At 52.8% G+C, this 14,090-nt stretch overlaps 3 protein-coding genes across 3 annotated transcripts in view; 1 reads left to right on the forward strand and 2 right to left on the reverse strand.

Annotated features, from left to right (window-relative positions):
• Nucleotides 1–3,835, forward strand: part of MMP24 (matrix metallopeptidase 24) — a gene marked incomplete at both ends in the record, with an annotated part of 41,040 nt that extends 37,205 nt beyond the window's left edge. Inside the window, 2 exons of the mRNA XM_084246471.1 lie at nucleotides 1,291–1,557; nucleotides 3,498–3,835. Coding sequence (XP_084102597.1) covers nucleotides 1,291–1,557; nucleotides 3,498–3,835 — 605 coding nt within the window. The remainder of the gene's footprint in view (nucleotides 1–1,290; nucleotides 1,558–3,497) is intronic.
• A 2,742-nt stretch (nucleotides 3,836–6,577) lies between these two features.
• MMP24OS (MMP24 opposite strand) lies at nucleotides 6,578–7,201 on the reverse strand. Its single transcript, XM_084246696.1, has 2 exons — nucleotides 7,145–7,201; nucleotides 6,578–7,075 (listed from the first exon to the last, which is right to left on the reverse strand). Exon 2 carries the CDS (start codon nucleotides 7,070–7,072, stop codon nucleotides 6,905–6,907), a length of 168 nt encoding a protein of 55 aa, XP_084102822.1. The 5' UTR covers nucleotides 7,073–7,075; nucleotides 7,145–7,201; the 3' UTR covers nucleotides 6,578–6,904.
• A 914-nt stretch (nucleotides 7,202–8,115) lies between these two features.
• On the reverse strand, nucleotides 8,116–13,746 carry EIF6 (eukaryotic translation initiation factor 6; the record flags this gene model as incomplete). The annotated part of the gene is made up of 6 exons (XM_084247324.1): nucleotides 8,116–8,301; nucleotides 9,938–10,119; nucleotides 10,325–10,501; nucleotides 10,988–11,163; nucleotides 13,423–13,508; nucleotides 13,640–13,746. 6 exons carry the CDS (start codon nucleotides 13,744–13,746, stop codon nucleotides 8,292–8,294), a joined length of 738 nt encoding a protein of 245 aa, XP_084103450.1. The 3' UTR covers nucleotides 8,116–8,291.
• Between the last annotated feature and the right edge of the window lie 344 nt (nucleotides 13,747–14,090).

Below are 14,090 nucleotides of genomic sequence, written 5' to 3' on the forward strand. Positions count from 1 at the left end.
GACTTGGGCCAGGTCCTGGAAGGGAAAGACACAGAGAGTGAGAAGCATGGAATCGTTCCAAGGAGCACAGCACGGGTAAAAGAGTGCAGGGTGGGCACGTACATTCAAAAGGCTTAGAGGACCCACCTAAAACCCACTGGGCCCCTCACTGGAGAGCTGTGCAAAGCAGCCTGGAAAGGTAGTTTGGGAAGAGTCCTGAGGAGCCTTGGTTGTCAGGCCAGAATATAGTCTTTTTTTTTTTTTTTTAAAGATTTATTTATTTATTTACACAAGAACTGGGGTACAGGCCAGAGGTGCAGGAGGGTGAGAGGATTCACCAGAGAGAGAGTGGGGAGCAGAACAGGCAGACTGACTGAAATACACTGCTGAGGGGAGCAGTGGGCCAGACAGGAGAGGTTGCTCGCCATGTGGGTTGCTCCACAGCCGGCAGGGATCAAACCGGCACTACAGAGGCTGCAGACAGCTTCACAGCACTGCGCTCAACCACCTGCGCCACCAGGGGAGGCCCCAGAATATAGTCTTGATCCATTAAGGAAACACTGTAAACTCACTGAATGTTTCTGAGGCATGGTAAGCCAGAGAGAGGTGGCAATCCAGTAGGGCAGAGGCAGGGAGGCCATTTCTCATACAACTGGTAGGGTAGTGGAGGGTGATGTCTCCAAGGTCCATCGATGAGAAGCAGTCTTGAGAAAGCTGAAAGATAAAAGCTTGTAAGAGGCTGAATATTGAGCAGAGAGGGAAACAGGGTCAGAGGTGATGCAGGACTTCGTATTGGCATCCCTGGGAGACAGACAGGTGATGAGGAAGGGGGCCCCTGTGCTAGAGAAGAGGAAGCCCAGGGAGCCGATAGGAGACGCCGAGGCTGGTGGGCAATCTGGGTTCTTGGGTCTGGTGCTCAGATCCAGTGGGAGAGTGGTTGTGGGCTACCGCCTCAGAATTGAGTGTCACTGTGGAAGGTGGTAGTGGGTGTGAAGCCAGCAGTGGCCAAGCTCACAGAAGGGAGAGAGGTGCAAGTCACAGGTAAGGAAAAGGGGTGGGGAGTAGAGACTGAGCAGCATGGGAGAGTTGCCCAAGCTCTGTGACTGGTTTCTGGCTTTGTCCCCTTAGTTTTGTCTGGGCCCAGGGGCATCAGTTTCCCACTGAGGGGAGTAAACAGGCCAAGGGCTGTTTCCCTCTTACACCGATGCTATCAATGACTTCAGTCTTGGGAAAGATGAGCATGTGGCATTGGCCACAACCCGAGCATTGAGTGACTGGGGAAGGCTGATCCTGGGATCCTTTTGGCCACAGGTGACAAGTACTGGGTGTTTAAGGAGGTGACAGTGGAGCCTGGGTACCCCCACAGCCTGGGGGAGCTAGGAAGCTGTCTGCCTCGAGAAGGTATTGACACAGCTCTGCGCTGGGAACCTGTGGGTAAGACCTACTTCTTCAAAGGCGAGCGGTACTGGCGCTACAGTGAGGAACGGCGGGCCACGGACCCTGGCTACCCCAAGCCCATCACTGTGTGGAAGGGCATCCCGCAGGCTCCCCAGGGGGCCTTCATCAGCAAGGAAGGATGTACGTAAGGGCATGGTTGGTAAGGGGTGGGGGGCTGATTTTATGTGGTTCTCACAGGCATACTCTCAGGGTACCGAGATCTGAGAAGCACCAGAAGGCTACCTTTTAGCTTCCACTGGCCAAAGTCCTTGAAGTCACCTGTCTCTGAGTCTCCTTAAAGAACAAGACCACATGTATAAAGCACCAGATACACAGGAGAGCCACCAGACAGCAGCTCTGCCCCTGTGACACCTCAAGGTAGCAAAGACAAGAGCCTCCTGTCTACCCATGCTCATAAAGTCATTATCTTACTCGCTACCAAGTCACAGTTTCTCCTCTCAGTTCACAATGGAGAGATGTTTTCATAAATTGATTTCACAGCATTTCTCAAACAGCAACCTCAGGTATACTTAGGGATAACTCAAGTTATCAAATCTGAAAAGCAATGATGGGTTGGGGGGGGGGGGACTCAAAGGTGCTTTCCACAGAGTTTAAGGGCAGGAAGATGGAAGGAGGTCTTTTTTTTTACTTGTGGGATGTTTCCTAAGCTCCATCATGGCTGCCATCCAGAGTTGGAGCTTCTCAAGAGGGGCTGTGTCTTGCCAGGTGCAGAGTGGGTACCCATGAATGTTTGCTGAATACAGCTCCTCTGATCTGACAAAAGCACAGACCCTGGAGGCAGGCTGCTGGCTTCAGGTTCCACTTGCATTGCTGGCTGAGTTTGGGCAAATCACTTGAGTGTCTCAGTTTCCTCATCAGTAAAATGAGCATAATAATGGCACCTACCTTGTAGGGCTTGCTAAGACTTAAATCTCAGCAAGATTTAAGATAAATTATGGAGAGCACTGAAACCAATGCCTAGCGCACAGCCCAAGCCATACACGTTGTAACTACCACCACCACCACCATCATCGTCATCTTGTGAGTGTTTTAGTTCATTTGGAACAGCAGCAGTCATTCATTCACCCCCACCATAATTACTAAGAGCCAGGTTGTGTGGGAGGGCTGGGAACAGAAGGAGGAATAAAACTTGCATCGCCTCCCTAGCTCCTAGAGGCAGAAAACAAGGTGGCAACAACTGCTATAAGGAAAGAAAGGCCGGGAGAGAGCAACTAGGCACAGGAGCCATCTTGGCAGGTCTATGGGAAGGGCTCTCCAAGGAGACACCTCCGGTTAGGAAAACTAATGGCCACAGGGGCAGAGCTGCTATTTGGTGGCTCTCCTGTGTGTCTGCTGTTTTATACATGTGTTCTTGCTCTTTAAGGAGCCTCAGAGACAGGTGACTTCAAGGACTTTGGCCAATGAAAGTTCCAGCCAGGGTGAGGAGCCAGCCAATAGAATCTGAGGGAGCTGAGTTGCATCTATGGACTGGCTATACTGCTAAGACTGTTGCTGGAAACCCTGGGGTGGCTGCCTAGCCCCTCCCCCTGCAGGGTCCCAGTCACCCTGCCTGCATCTGTGCCAAGCAAAAAAAAAAATCCATGATAACTGCAAAAAGGTCTGCTGTAAACAGGAGAAATCTTGCTCCCTGCTTCCATTTGCTCAGGCAGGAGCTGGACGAAGGCCCTAGAGTGAGAGACAGTGCTATCCAAGCCCAAGTTGGGGGTTGATCTGACCCACACAGGGTGGAGGGAGCTGAGGCCCTGTCTGGGAGTTATGCAAACTGAACTTATCAATTCTACTTAAAGCCCCTCCCAGTGCTTCCCAGCACCTTTAAGATGACTGAGTGGGCCGCTCCAAGTTCCAGATGCCCCTCTTCACACCTGTGCAGGTCATATTCCATGACTCAGCCACCCTACTGACAAGTGTGCCACACCCCCACCCACAAGTGTTTCAACACTATTCCAGGGTGGGAGAGGTGCCCCTCGCCCATGCTGCCACAGCACCCTGGGCCCTCTCACTGGCCTAGAGCAGTACCAGGAAGGGCCTGGGGGTGGTGATGCTGGGCCATTTTTCTACAGATTACACCTACTTCTACAAGGGCCGCGACTACTGGAAATTTGACAACCAGAAACTGAGTGTGGAGCCAGGCTACCCACGCAACATCCTACGTGACTGGATGGGCTGCAACCAGAAGGAAGTGGAACGGCGCAAGGAGCGGCGGCTGCCCCAGGATGATGTGGACATCATGGTGACCATCAATGACGTGCCAGGCTCCGTGAATGCTGTGGCTGTGGTCATCCCCTGCATCCTGTCCCTCTGCATCCTGGTGCTGGTCTACACCATCTTCCAGTTCAAGAACAAGGCAGGCCCTCAGCCTGTCACCTACTATAAGCGGCCAGTCCAGGAATGGGTGTGAGCATCTCAGAGCCCTCTCTGTCCACTCAGTCTAGCCAGTCAGACCCTTCCTCACCAGGGTCTAAGGGCAGCTCTGGCCACTGCCTACCAGGCCAGCAGGGCCCTAGGCCAGGGGTCGTGCAGCAGAAGTGGTGGGTGCATTGGCCAAGGCTGAGGGTGGGGCAGGGAGTGATGGCGCTGTGCCCTACGGTGGGTCTCTGGCACTCAGCTGCCAGCCTTCCGTTCTGGGTTAACTGTTCCCACCTTATGGGAATAGACCAGGCCCCATCAGGAGGCAAGGACCATGCCAGGAGGAAGTCCTGTGGTCACTGCAGCCTGTGGTGCCCATGAAGCATCACAGCTCCCATCCTGGCCAGACCCAGCACCTTTTGTGGGAAGCCAGCACTAGTGCTTAGTCCCATCTGGGAGATGTCACCAGTCCTGGTCCCCCCTTTGCCAACACCTGCTGGTCAGATGTCCCCCCACCCCCACCCCACTATCCTCCAAAGCTACAGGACCCCTGCTGGGCAACAAGCTTGGGTTTCCCCTGCTGGCACACAGCAGATTCCTCAGGAAACCTGCGCCACACATCAAGGTCTCCTCTGAGACCCAGGATTTAGGGTCACATGCTGCAGGCAGGGCTGTGGCCCAGCTGGGTCTGACAAGGACCCAGCTGTCACGTATGAATATTTAAATGTCCTGTCACTACTGTTTAAAGTCCCATTCTGCAAAGGCTGCTTGAGGCTTTAGGTGAATTAGAAGTGACTGTCTTGGTGATGAGGCCAGCTTGGTCGGTCCTCTCCCAGGTGATAAGGACCAAGGTGCTGCTAAGGCTACCCTAGCACCCAGACAACCCAGGAGCTGAGCCCTGTTCATGAGGCAAAAGGTCTGGAACAGGAGCTGACCCCATTTCTGGAAGCCAATCTGAGTTTGTGACTGTCCTCCACTAAGCCCCATTATCCTTGCCCTCTTCCAAATGCCCCAGGCCCCAGCCCTGCTCCAGCCTGTGGGCCCACACCCTACAAGCTCAGCCTGACTAGTATGATGAAGCAGAAGTGGCTCCAGGCCAGCAATCGTATGGCCTTGGGGTAAGGAACCCAGGGCAGCCTTCAGAAGTGCTCAGAGCCTGAAGTTGACTCAATGTCTCAGGCCAGAAGCAGCACTTATACCATGAGCTTGGCCCTTGCCAACACAGCTCACAGAGCCCATCTTCCTATACTGCTCTTTGGAAAAGAGCATCTCCAAATGGTAGTGGCCCCAAGCCTAGGGGCCTTTCTGACCCTTCTTGGGCCCACCTTTCATTCTGTAGAAAGAATCTCTAGGGCTCGGCTTGCCTCACTCCAGCCCAGTAAAAGCAGCCCTACTTGTCACTGAGGAGCGCTAGGTGAGACCAAAGGGTTCAGCAATCCCCGCTGGCTTTCTGCAGAAGCCAAGAGGTATGGGTCGTCAGGGTGCTGGCAGGGTCTCAGATGCCACCACTGTCCTCTGAGCCTAGCTGGGTTATGCCCCTACCCCATAGCCTCTAGGCTTGGGGTTGACTTAACCTGTAGTAGACAGGGACATCTGCAGCCCTGGGAGCTATCTCAAGCAAAATCTCTTGTCCCAGAGGTACCTATATGGGCCCACTGTGTTCCCTGTCATTATCCTTCTGTTTTTTCTCATTTTGGCCAAGGGCGGGCTCCCTGGGGCGGGTGGGGAACAACTGCAAAGATATTAGTGATTCATAGGTTTGTACAGTGTTTTATACTTTGCAAAGCACTTTATTAGCTCACATCTGTCCACTCACATCAAACTCGTATAGGCCCCGGGAGGCTAAGGGTAACCCTCATTGTGCCTTCAAATGAAGCACAGAGAGGTTGTTACTTACCCTGGCCATTCAGTGGGCTGGCTGGGCCTGGACCCCTTTAGGGTCCAGGATGAGATCAGAAGTGTCTCTTTTATCCATCTTTTCCTGGCCTCCCTTACTCCTTTCCCGTCCACTCCTCAGGTTGGTGCTCTCACTTCTTGAAAGCTCTAGGCACCCCCAGCCTCCCTGTTGGTTCCTGGTACTACTGAGGCCAGCTAAGAAAGAGCAGGAGATGGAGGCAGGCAGCCCAGACTGCAGATGTGAGGGATGCAGGACCAGGCCCAGAGAGGGCTCGGCCTGGAGGCTTTCAATCTTGGGTTCTCCTGCCTTGTGGTCATCTGTTTGTCCATCACCCCAGGACACAGCAGACAGACGGAGGGGCAAAGCACTGGGGCCCCAGAGCCTAGCTTCCCCTCAGTCTGGGGAACATCACAGCATTTCAGTGTCAGTCACATTTTAAACTGATCAGCCTTTGTATAATGTTTTTTAAATCATTTCTAAATAAAACAAAAATACAGAGTGTGTCATTTTCCTGGGATGTGGGAACAAAGATTCTTAGCGTGGCCTTAAGCTCCTAGGAGAAGGGGAAGAGGGTGCTTTAGGGTGTCTGGGTCCTGCCCCAATGCATCTCATCTCCAGGTCCAGGATGCAAATGCTTCCCTCCCCTCCAAAAGGCCTGCCCTGGAAAACCATGAATATAGCCTGATAATACCTCACTGGGGTGCAGGGATGGGGTGGGGGCAATGTCCCCAGGAGGAGCTGGGGGGGAGGCGGGGAGGCGGTCAATGCAGCAAGGTCTCCTCTGAAGTCAAGGAATAGGGCGCCATGACCAAGGACATGACAAGCACGAGACAGCAATAAGAGACAAACGAGAGGTCAGGTCAGCAGCCTTGATCGAGTCTTACCAGGGGCCCTGGCCTGGTTCAGGATGTCATTATCAGGCAGCTGGGAAAGCTGTGGGGTGGGGGTGAGCGCGCAGGCCTGAGGTGGTTTGGGCGCAGACTGGGACGCAACCAAGTTCGGAATGCTGGGAGGGACCAGAGGCAAGTCGGCCCCCGAGGTGAAGCGATGGCCCTGCAGGGCCCCTGCAGTGCCCCCACGACCTCTACAACGCCCAGGCAGGTCCTCCAGTGGCCCGGGGGGCGGGGCGGGGCGGGCAGGGGGTGTGAGACTCCGGGTCACGGGGAGACAGGAGCCGAGCGGGCCAGGCGGACCTAGACAGGAGGCGGCGGCGGGCGCGGCGAGTCAGTACCAGGAGGTGCAGGCGATGAGGAAACGCACGTCGTCCAGCGGCCCCCAGGGGCCTGGCTCGGGCCCGGGTCTTTCGCGGCCCTCAGGCGCCGCCGGCTCGGGCTGGGGCTGCGGCAGCGCCGGCTCCGGGGCGCCCCGGCCGCCGCTCAGCAGTGCGCCCATGGTCTGCAGGAGAGACCCGTCAGGTTGGGGCCCGCCCGCGCGCGCCCGCCAGCCGCCCCCGCCGACCCTCACCTGCAGGCCCTCGCCAGCCGTCTCCGCGGTCCCGGCCGGGAGTCCGTCCGCGCGCAGCACGCGAACCCTGGGCGGGGCCGGCGCCGTGACGTCATGGCAAGCCGCCCGGAGCTCCGCGCTCCAGGGGCGGGGCCCGACCACCCGGCCCCACCCACCAACCGGGAAAGTTTCCCCCAAACCCCGCAGAGTAAGCGAGCCCCTCCAGCACCCCTGGCCCCCCCCAAGCTACTAAGGAGAAGGGCCGCCCAATTTGGTCAGAGGCTGCTCAGGTCACCTGACAAGTGAGCCAGAAAACTCCATCGGGGCCTCCCTGGTGGCGCAAGGGTCTAAGACGCAACCTACGAGGCAATCAGCAGCCTCTGCAGCACAAGATCCATCCCAGCTGGCGCAGCAGCCCTCTCCAGTCTCTCGCCCACTGCTCCCCTCAGCAGTGTATTTCAGTCATTCTGCCTGTTCTGTCCCCCACTTTGTCTCTGGTGGATCCTCCCACACCTCTGGCCTGTACCCTGGTTCTTGTATGCGTATATAAATATTTAAAAAAAAAACCAAAACATTCCATCCACCTTGGGTCAGAGAGGACAAGGCTGCCCTGTAGTCGGGTGCCCCAGTAGCCTTACAAGGCCCTCACATGTGCCCTGGGGATCGCTGAGGCAGATTCCCATCCTCTGAAGCCCAGAAGTCTTGAGGCTGAAGTCAGGTGGAAAGAAAAATTAAACTACAGAGTGCTTCCTCATCTTGCCCAGGGATGAAGCCTCCTGATGAGGGGAGAGTGGGATTGTGGAATTGAGGTGTAAGTGTGGGTCCTATCCATCCTTCCCCTCGAACAATCGTGGAAGATGGGGGGGGAGGGGGAGCGGCTGAAGCCCCAAATAACACATTCAGAATGGCCAGAGGCAGATGCCCTTTAATGGGGTGGCACAAGACAGCAGAGTTCTCAGCCAGGAGCCATAGGACCTGACAAGGCAGCATATGTGTCAGATTTTTGCAGCAACTAGATCCAGGAGATGGGTGCAGGTAAAGGGTTGGGAATCTAGTCACTGAGTCCAAGTGAGCTCTCTGCCATCTCCCAGCCAGCATCCAGTACAAACCGCGTAGAGCAAGAGCCAAAGTCCAGAGGCAGAAGCCTATGAACAGCGACGAAGATGACTCAGGTGAGGCTGAAGAGAGAAAAGAGCATTGTCAGTAGGTGGGTCACACAGCACACCTCAGCCTCCATTCTCAAGGAGCTTGCCTCCACCCTGCCTCTGGACCTTTGTTCCAGGTTCAGCCATAAAAAGCCACACCCAGCCCCTTCTCTGAGCTGGGTGAGCCACAATCTAATCTAAAACTCTCAGTGCCTAAAAACTAACTCCTTCTCCACCCAGGTGGGAAAGTAATGAACCCATAATTCATTCAAATTGTCATTGATCATAAACCAGAGCCTCCTTGGTCAAGTCCAAAAGACGAGAGAAAGGAACAAGGGGGCTCAGCGAGGGGAAAAATACGTGTCCAAACCACAAATCCCCCAGTGGCACTTTCCCTTTCAGAATCTTTCAAATGCTCTTTAGTGCAGGTAGTAGAGTTTTTCCACTGTGGCCCCCAAACTGCCCCATCAGAATCACCCAAGAGAAACTTATTTAAAAACCACACGTGGCTGGATCCTATTCCAAATGTAGGGAATCAGTACCTGAGGGGTGACACTGGGTTTATGTTAACAGCCTCCCAATATAAGCCAAAGGTCAAAAGCACAGGCCAAAGTCCAAACTTGAAATAGACTGAGTCTACAACAAACTGGAACACACCCTCTTTGTATCCTTCACCCATCCTCATCTCTGTGTGTCACAAGAGTGTGCCCACTCCATCTTTGCATATTCAAATGCCTACTAATTCCCAGAAGCCCAGACTAAGTGATCGGTCCTCTAGGAAACCTTCCTTGATCCCACAGGAAGTCCCACAGGAGTTCCCCAAGCTACATATAGTCCCTTTGCTCTCTCTTTTGAAGGTAGCTAAGAGTTCTGTGTGGTCACATTTTCTCCACCCTGCTACAACTGTGAGTCCTGCAGAGGCAGGACAAAGGAAGGAATAAGTTGCCTGACAATCCCACAAAAGCCTTGTCCATAAGGATCAATAATGAACATAAAGCAAATGAATGAAGGGATATTGTGCTGAAGTAGGAGGTCTGTTACTTGGATGTGTCTACTTTGGGATTTTTTAATCTTCAAACAAAAGATAAAGACTCCTGTGCTAATTGGGTAAGGCATGCCTTAAGAAGGGTCCTCAGTGGAGGAGGGGTGAATGTCCAGCACCCAAAGGAAGAGATCCTCAAATCTAACATTGAGGATCTCCAGAGTTAGGGTCTAATAACCCACTTTTTCTTTAATCCACAAAAAACTCAGATGACTGTGACTTTAATGCAACCCCCACTCCATCCCCCACCGAGTCCCATGATCATGTAAGGCTGTTCCTGAGAACAGCCTCCCCACATTCCCTCAGTAAACAGTTCTTTTCTGGCTCTGGGCTGCTGGCTGGAAAGAGTGATACATAGCAGGTACAAACTGCAAAACAATGTGGTCTGTGATGAAATAAGACAGACCAGAGGGAAGGTCTGCTCAGAGAGGATACGGGGCTCTATCTTCAAAGATGAGGATGAGCAGACAGATGCTCAGGTAAAAATGCTTGCTGTGACTCCTTAGTAGTATGTGAATATGCCCTCACAGGCAGGGAGAGCCTACTAGTTTGAATATAGTGTGGTCCCATTCCAAGAGTGGCATCTCCCTCCCCTCCCATTCAAATGGCAGAAAAGAGAAGCGATACCTGTCAATGAGGGAATCCCGCATGCTGGTAGCAATGGTACTAGGCTGGGCTTCATTCAGCTTGAAGACACTCTCTACTACTGACAGCTCTGTGCTGGTTGTGTCCAGGCCACAGAAGGCACACCAGTCGTTCACCACCATCCCAGCAGCAATCACTTCGCTGCCTCGGTTCACAGTGCCTGCCTGCCAAAGAATGGATGGGCTCAGTATGGGTTGTAGTACTAAACCAAAGTCTCTCTCCATTCGGAGGAGGACCCTCCCCCAAATTCTGCTTCCAGACCTCTAATCCCAAGCCCAAAACCTAGCAAGTATTAACACAGATTCCTGAACACTGGCCAAAGGGGTCTTCTTCAGCAGGAGACAGAAATCCAAGGACAGAAATGCTTACCACAAGGGGAACCTGGAGAAGAGAGGACAGCTCATCCTGGTCTTCAATTGAAGTCTTGGGATGTACCAGCCCTCCCTGATTGCTGAAGACACAGTAGCTTCCTACTAGCACCTGATCAGCCACTGTCTGTCTGAAGACTTCCACCTTGAGCACATCAGCCAGGATTTCTTCTGTCTCCTGTCAGGTAGAGGTATCATGCTTAAGGCCTACAACTTGTAGGTCAAAGAACCAGGGGCCCTCCATACCTGGAACCACAGAGGGCTTGGCTTCCCGACTCCCTTATCCCTCAGCTATGTAGTTGAATAGGAAAGCCTTACTCAGAAAAAAGAGAGCAAAACCAGCTATGGAGGCCCTAAAATCCATGCACGCTCTGAATAAATAGGGACTAGTTTCCATCTCAGCCTCTTCCCACTAACACACATTTAAGAATTCAATTATCAGTCATCTCTCCTGGACCTGGCTGCAAGACTAGATGAGTGAATCTCCCCAATTCCAAGGGATTAACCCTCCCCACCCCAGCTTCTTTCTAACAATGACCACTCCATGGGAGGCCCCAATTATCAATACTCAAATGAGTACCTGAAAAGGGAAACCATAAGACATAAACCCGTAAGTGCCGCCTGATAGGCAAAGTGGCTAACCACTGACTAGGCTGGTCCTCACCCTGTCTAAGTCTGGGTGGATCAAGGCCACATAGTCATTGCAGGTAGTGACATTTCCCAGGGCCGAAAGTCGCTCTTCTACCCGCCGGATCTGAACTGAATCTGGGAGGCAGTTGCGAATGTGTTGCAGCTCCTGGTCAGTGGTATTGTTGGGCACAAGGAGACCATGTCTGTTCCCTGGAGAGAGACAAATTGTCAGAGGGATGGGGGGCAACGATGGACCATGAATACAAAGATGTTTGCTGAGTCCTAGAGATAAGGATACAGTCCAGTCCAATTAGCTTCCCTGAGAAAGCTGACTTCACATCCTAGGGGATCCATACACTCAGGAGGGAATCCCACTGGGCAAGTCCAGAGGTGGCACAGGAGTCTGTCCCAACATACCTTGCCCACTTTGCCATCATCAACTAAGGGGGAGCAAAACTAGCAGAAATGGTTCTTGTCATTAGTTGTGTATTTTCCTACTTAAAAACTGAGCTAACACAACACATCTACAAGAATAGCTAAAATTTTTAAAAGAACATCAATTTCAAATGTTGATAGGGGCCTCCCTGGTGGCACAGGGGTTAAACACAGTGTTATCAAGCTATCGCCAGCCACTGCAGCGCGAGTTCAATCACCGGCTAGCCAGGGAGCTAACCTACACAGCGTGGCAGACCTCTCCTGCCTTGCCTGCTGCTCCCCTCAGCAGTGTATGTCAGTAGATCTGCCTGTTCTGCTCCCCACTCTCTCAGATGAATCCTCTCACCCACCCCCTCGTACCTCTGGCTTACACCCCAGTTCTTGTATTCATAAATAAATAAATCTTTAAAAAAAAAATCAAAGGTTGATAAAGCTACGTAGCAACTGAAATTCTCATATACTCTGACAGGAATGTAAGTTGGTCAAACACTTCAAATAATAATCTGGGATCATCTATCACATTGGATATTCACATAGACCATAACCAATCCATTACTCCCCTAGCTATTATATATTTAAGGGAAATATGTACATGTGTTCACTAAAAAACACAGCACCAAACAGACCAAACCAAAACCACCCATTGTCCACTGTCAATAGAACAGATGACTAATACACCGTAGTTTACTTACATGAAATATATAATAGAAAGAATAAACAAACTGGGCCTCCCTGGTGCCGCAGCGGTCGAGCGCTGGGTTGCGAAGCTGCCGGCAGCCTCTGCAGCCCCGGTTCGATCCCCGGCTGTTCCCCGGCCACCAGAGGAGGGTCCCACATGGTGCACAGACCTCTCCTGCCGCCCGCTGCTCCCCTCAGCAGTGTACTTTGGTCCTTCTGCCTGCTCTGCTCCCCGCTCTGGCTCTGGTGAATTCTCTCACCCTCCTGCGCTTCTGACTGTACCCAGTGCTTGTATAAATAAATAAATAAATCTTTTTTTTAAAAAAAGAATAAACAAACTATAATTATGTTCTCATAATAATGGCTAACTCTGAATTACTCCCATCATTTAAAAGGGGAAAAAGAAAAAAAAAAAAAGCTACCCAGAACTAGGCTACATTCTCCCTTAAGATGTCAGAATTTGCTTCCATTCCTAAGGTCATGGTTAGGAATTAAGAATGATTCACCTGAAAAGAAAATACTCCACAGACCAATGTTATACCAGTGAATGGAAGTGATTCCCCATTCTGTAATTAATGTTTTGAAGTGTTCAAGAACATACAATCAAGATGCTTCTAAAAATGCTAAAAAAAAAATCAAAAATACTCAAAAAGGCCAAGATCACCAGGTTTAAGATTTAAAAAAAAAAAAACAAAAAAACCCACTCCTACATGACCCAAATGAATTGAACAAAAAAGGGATGGCAGTAAAGGGAGAGAGTCCCAGCTCAAAGAAAAGGCCAATGGCTACAGCCAACAGTACTGAAAATTAAGGATTAGGAGAGAGATGCCACTCAGAGATGTGGTATAAGGAATTTAAGAAGATTTAAATGAATTAATTTATCGGGATGAACAGAACCTTGCATTTTTAAAAGGCAGGAATGGATGCTCAGAAACAGGAAAAAACTTGCCCAGAGTCTGTGGCAGAGGAGAGAAAACAGGTTAATCCTCCCTCACACTGGGTGTGGAATCTGGGTAATCATTTAGGCACTCCCAGTTTCTGCTTTCCCACCGAATTAGGCCAGTAATTCCGACCTCCTTGGGTCTTCGTGAAGAAGGAATGAGAACAAGCCTAAAAGTGAAAGCACTTAATATCATTTGTTATTACTACGATCCAAAACACCTCGCCAGAGACCGTCCTTGATCTGCTGACACTTAAGAAGACAAGGTCCAGGCCAGCCCTCGGAGATCCTGCAGTCACCGCAGATAATGGGGGAAAGCCTAGAAACGCCGGGTTCTTCCGGCCAGGTCCAGGGGTATGAGTGAGACGGGACAGTCCAACTCCAGTCCCTCCCTCCGCGTCCCCCGTCAGCCTTACCCACACACATGCGCCCGATGATGCGGCAGCCGGCGATGGATGCGTGCACCACGGGGATGGTGTCGGCGAGCTCACCCTCGAACACACTGCAGGGACATGAGCTCTGTGGTCACCGGGCGGAGGGGCCGGCGCCCTCGCTCTGCCCGAGTCCCCGACCCCAGCACCTTCCCGCCCCCCGCCCCCCAAACTGTCCGCGGCGCCGGGGCTCCCGCCGCACCTGTAAAAGTTCTCCGACCCTCCGATGGCCACCAGGCAGTAGGTGTTGGTGAGTTTGGCAAAGCAGCCGATCTCACAGTTGTTCTCGAACGACGCTCGGACCGCCATGAGGCCTGGGGGATGCGGGACCCGGAGCTCAGGGCCGGCGAGCCTCTCAGCCCCTCAGGCCCCGCCGCCACCCCGCCCCTCCTGGCCCCTCAGACCTGCGTCCCGCCCACTGGGCAGCTCCGGACTCCCCCGCCCCGAACCCTCCGGCCCCCACCCGTCACGGCCCGGGCGCCCGGAGCCGACCCCCGGCCTCCCCGCTCCCCATAGGCTCACCAGTAACCGCAGCCTCCACGCGCGACAACAGCTGGACTGACCCCCCCACCCCTCACACACACACACACACACACAAGATCACAGAGCAACCGCAACCTCCACACGCGGCGGCAACTGCACCTTCCCCGCCC

Source organism: Talpa europaea (genome assembly GCF_964194135.1).
Source record: "Talpa europaea genome assembly, chromosome: 11".
Classification (NCBI taxonomy): domain Eukaryota; kingdom Metazoa; phylum Chordata; class Mammalia; order Eulipotyphla; family Talpidae; genus Talpa; species Talpa europaea.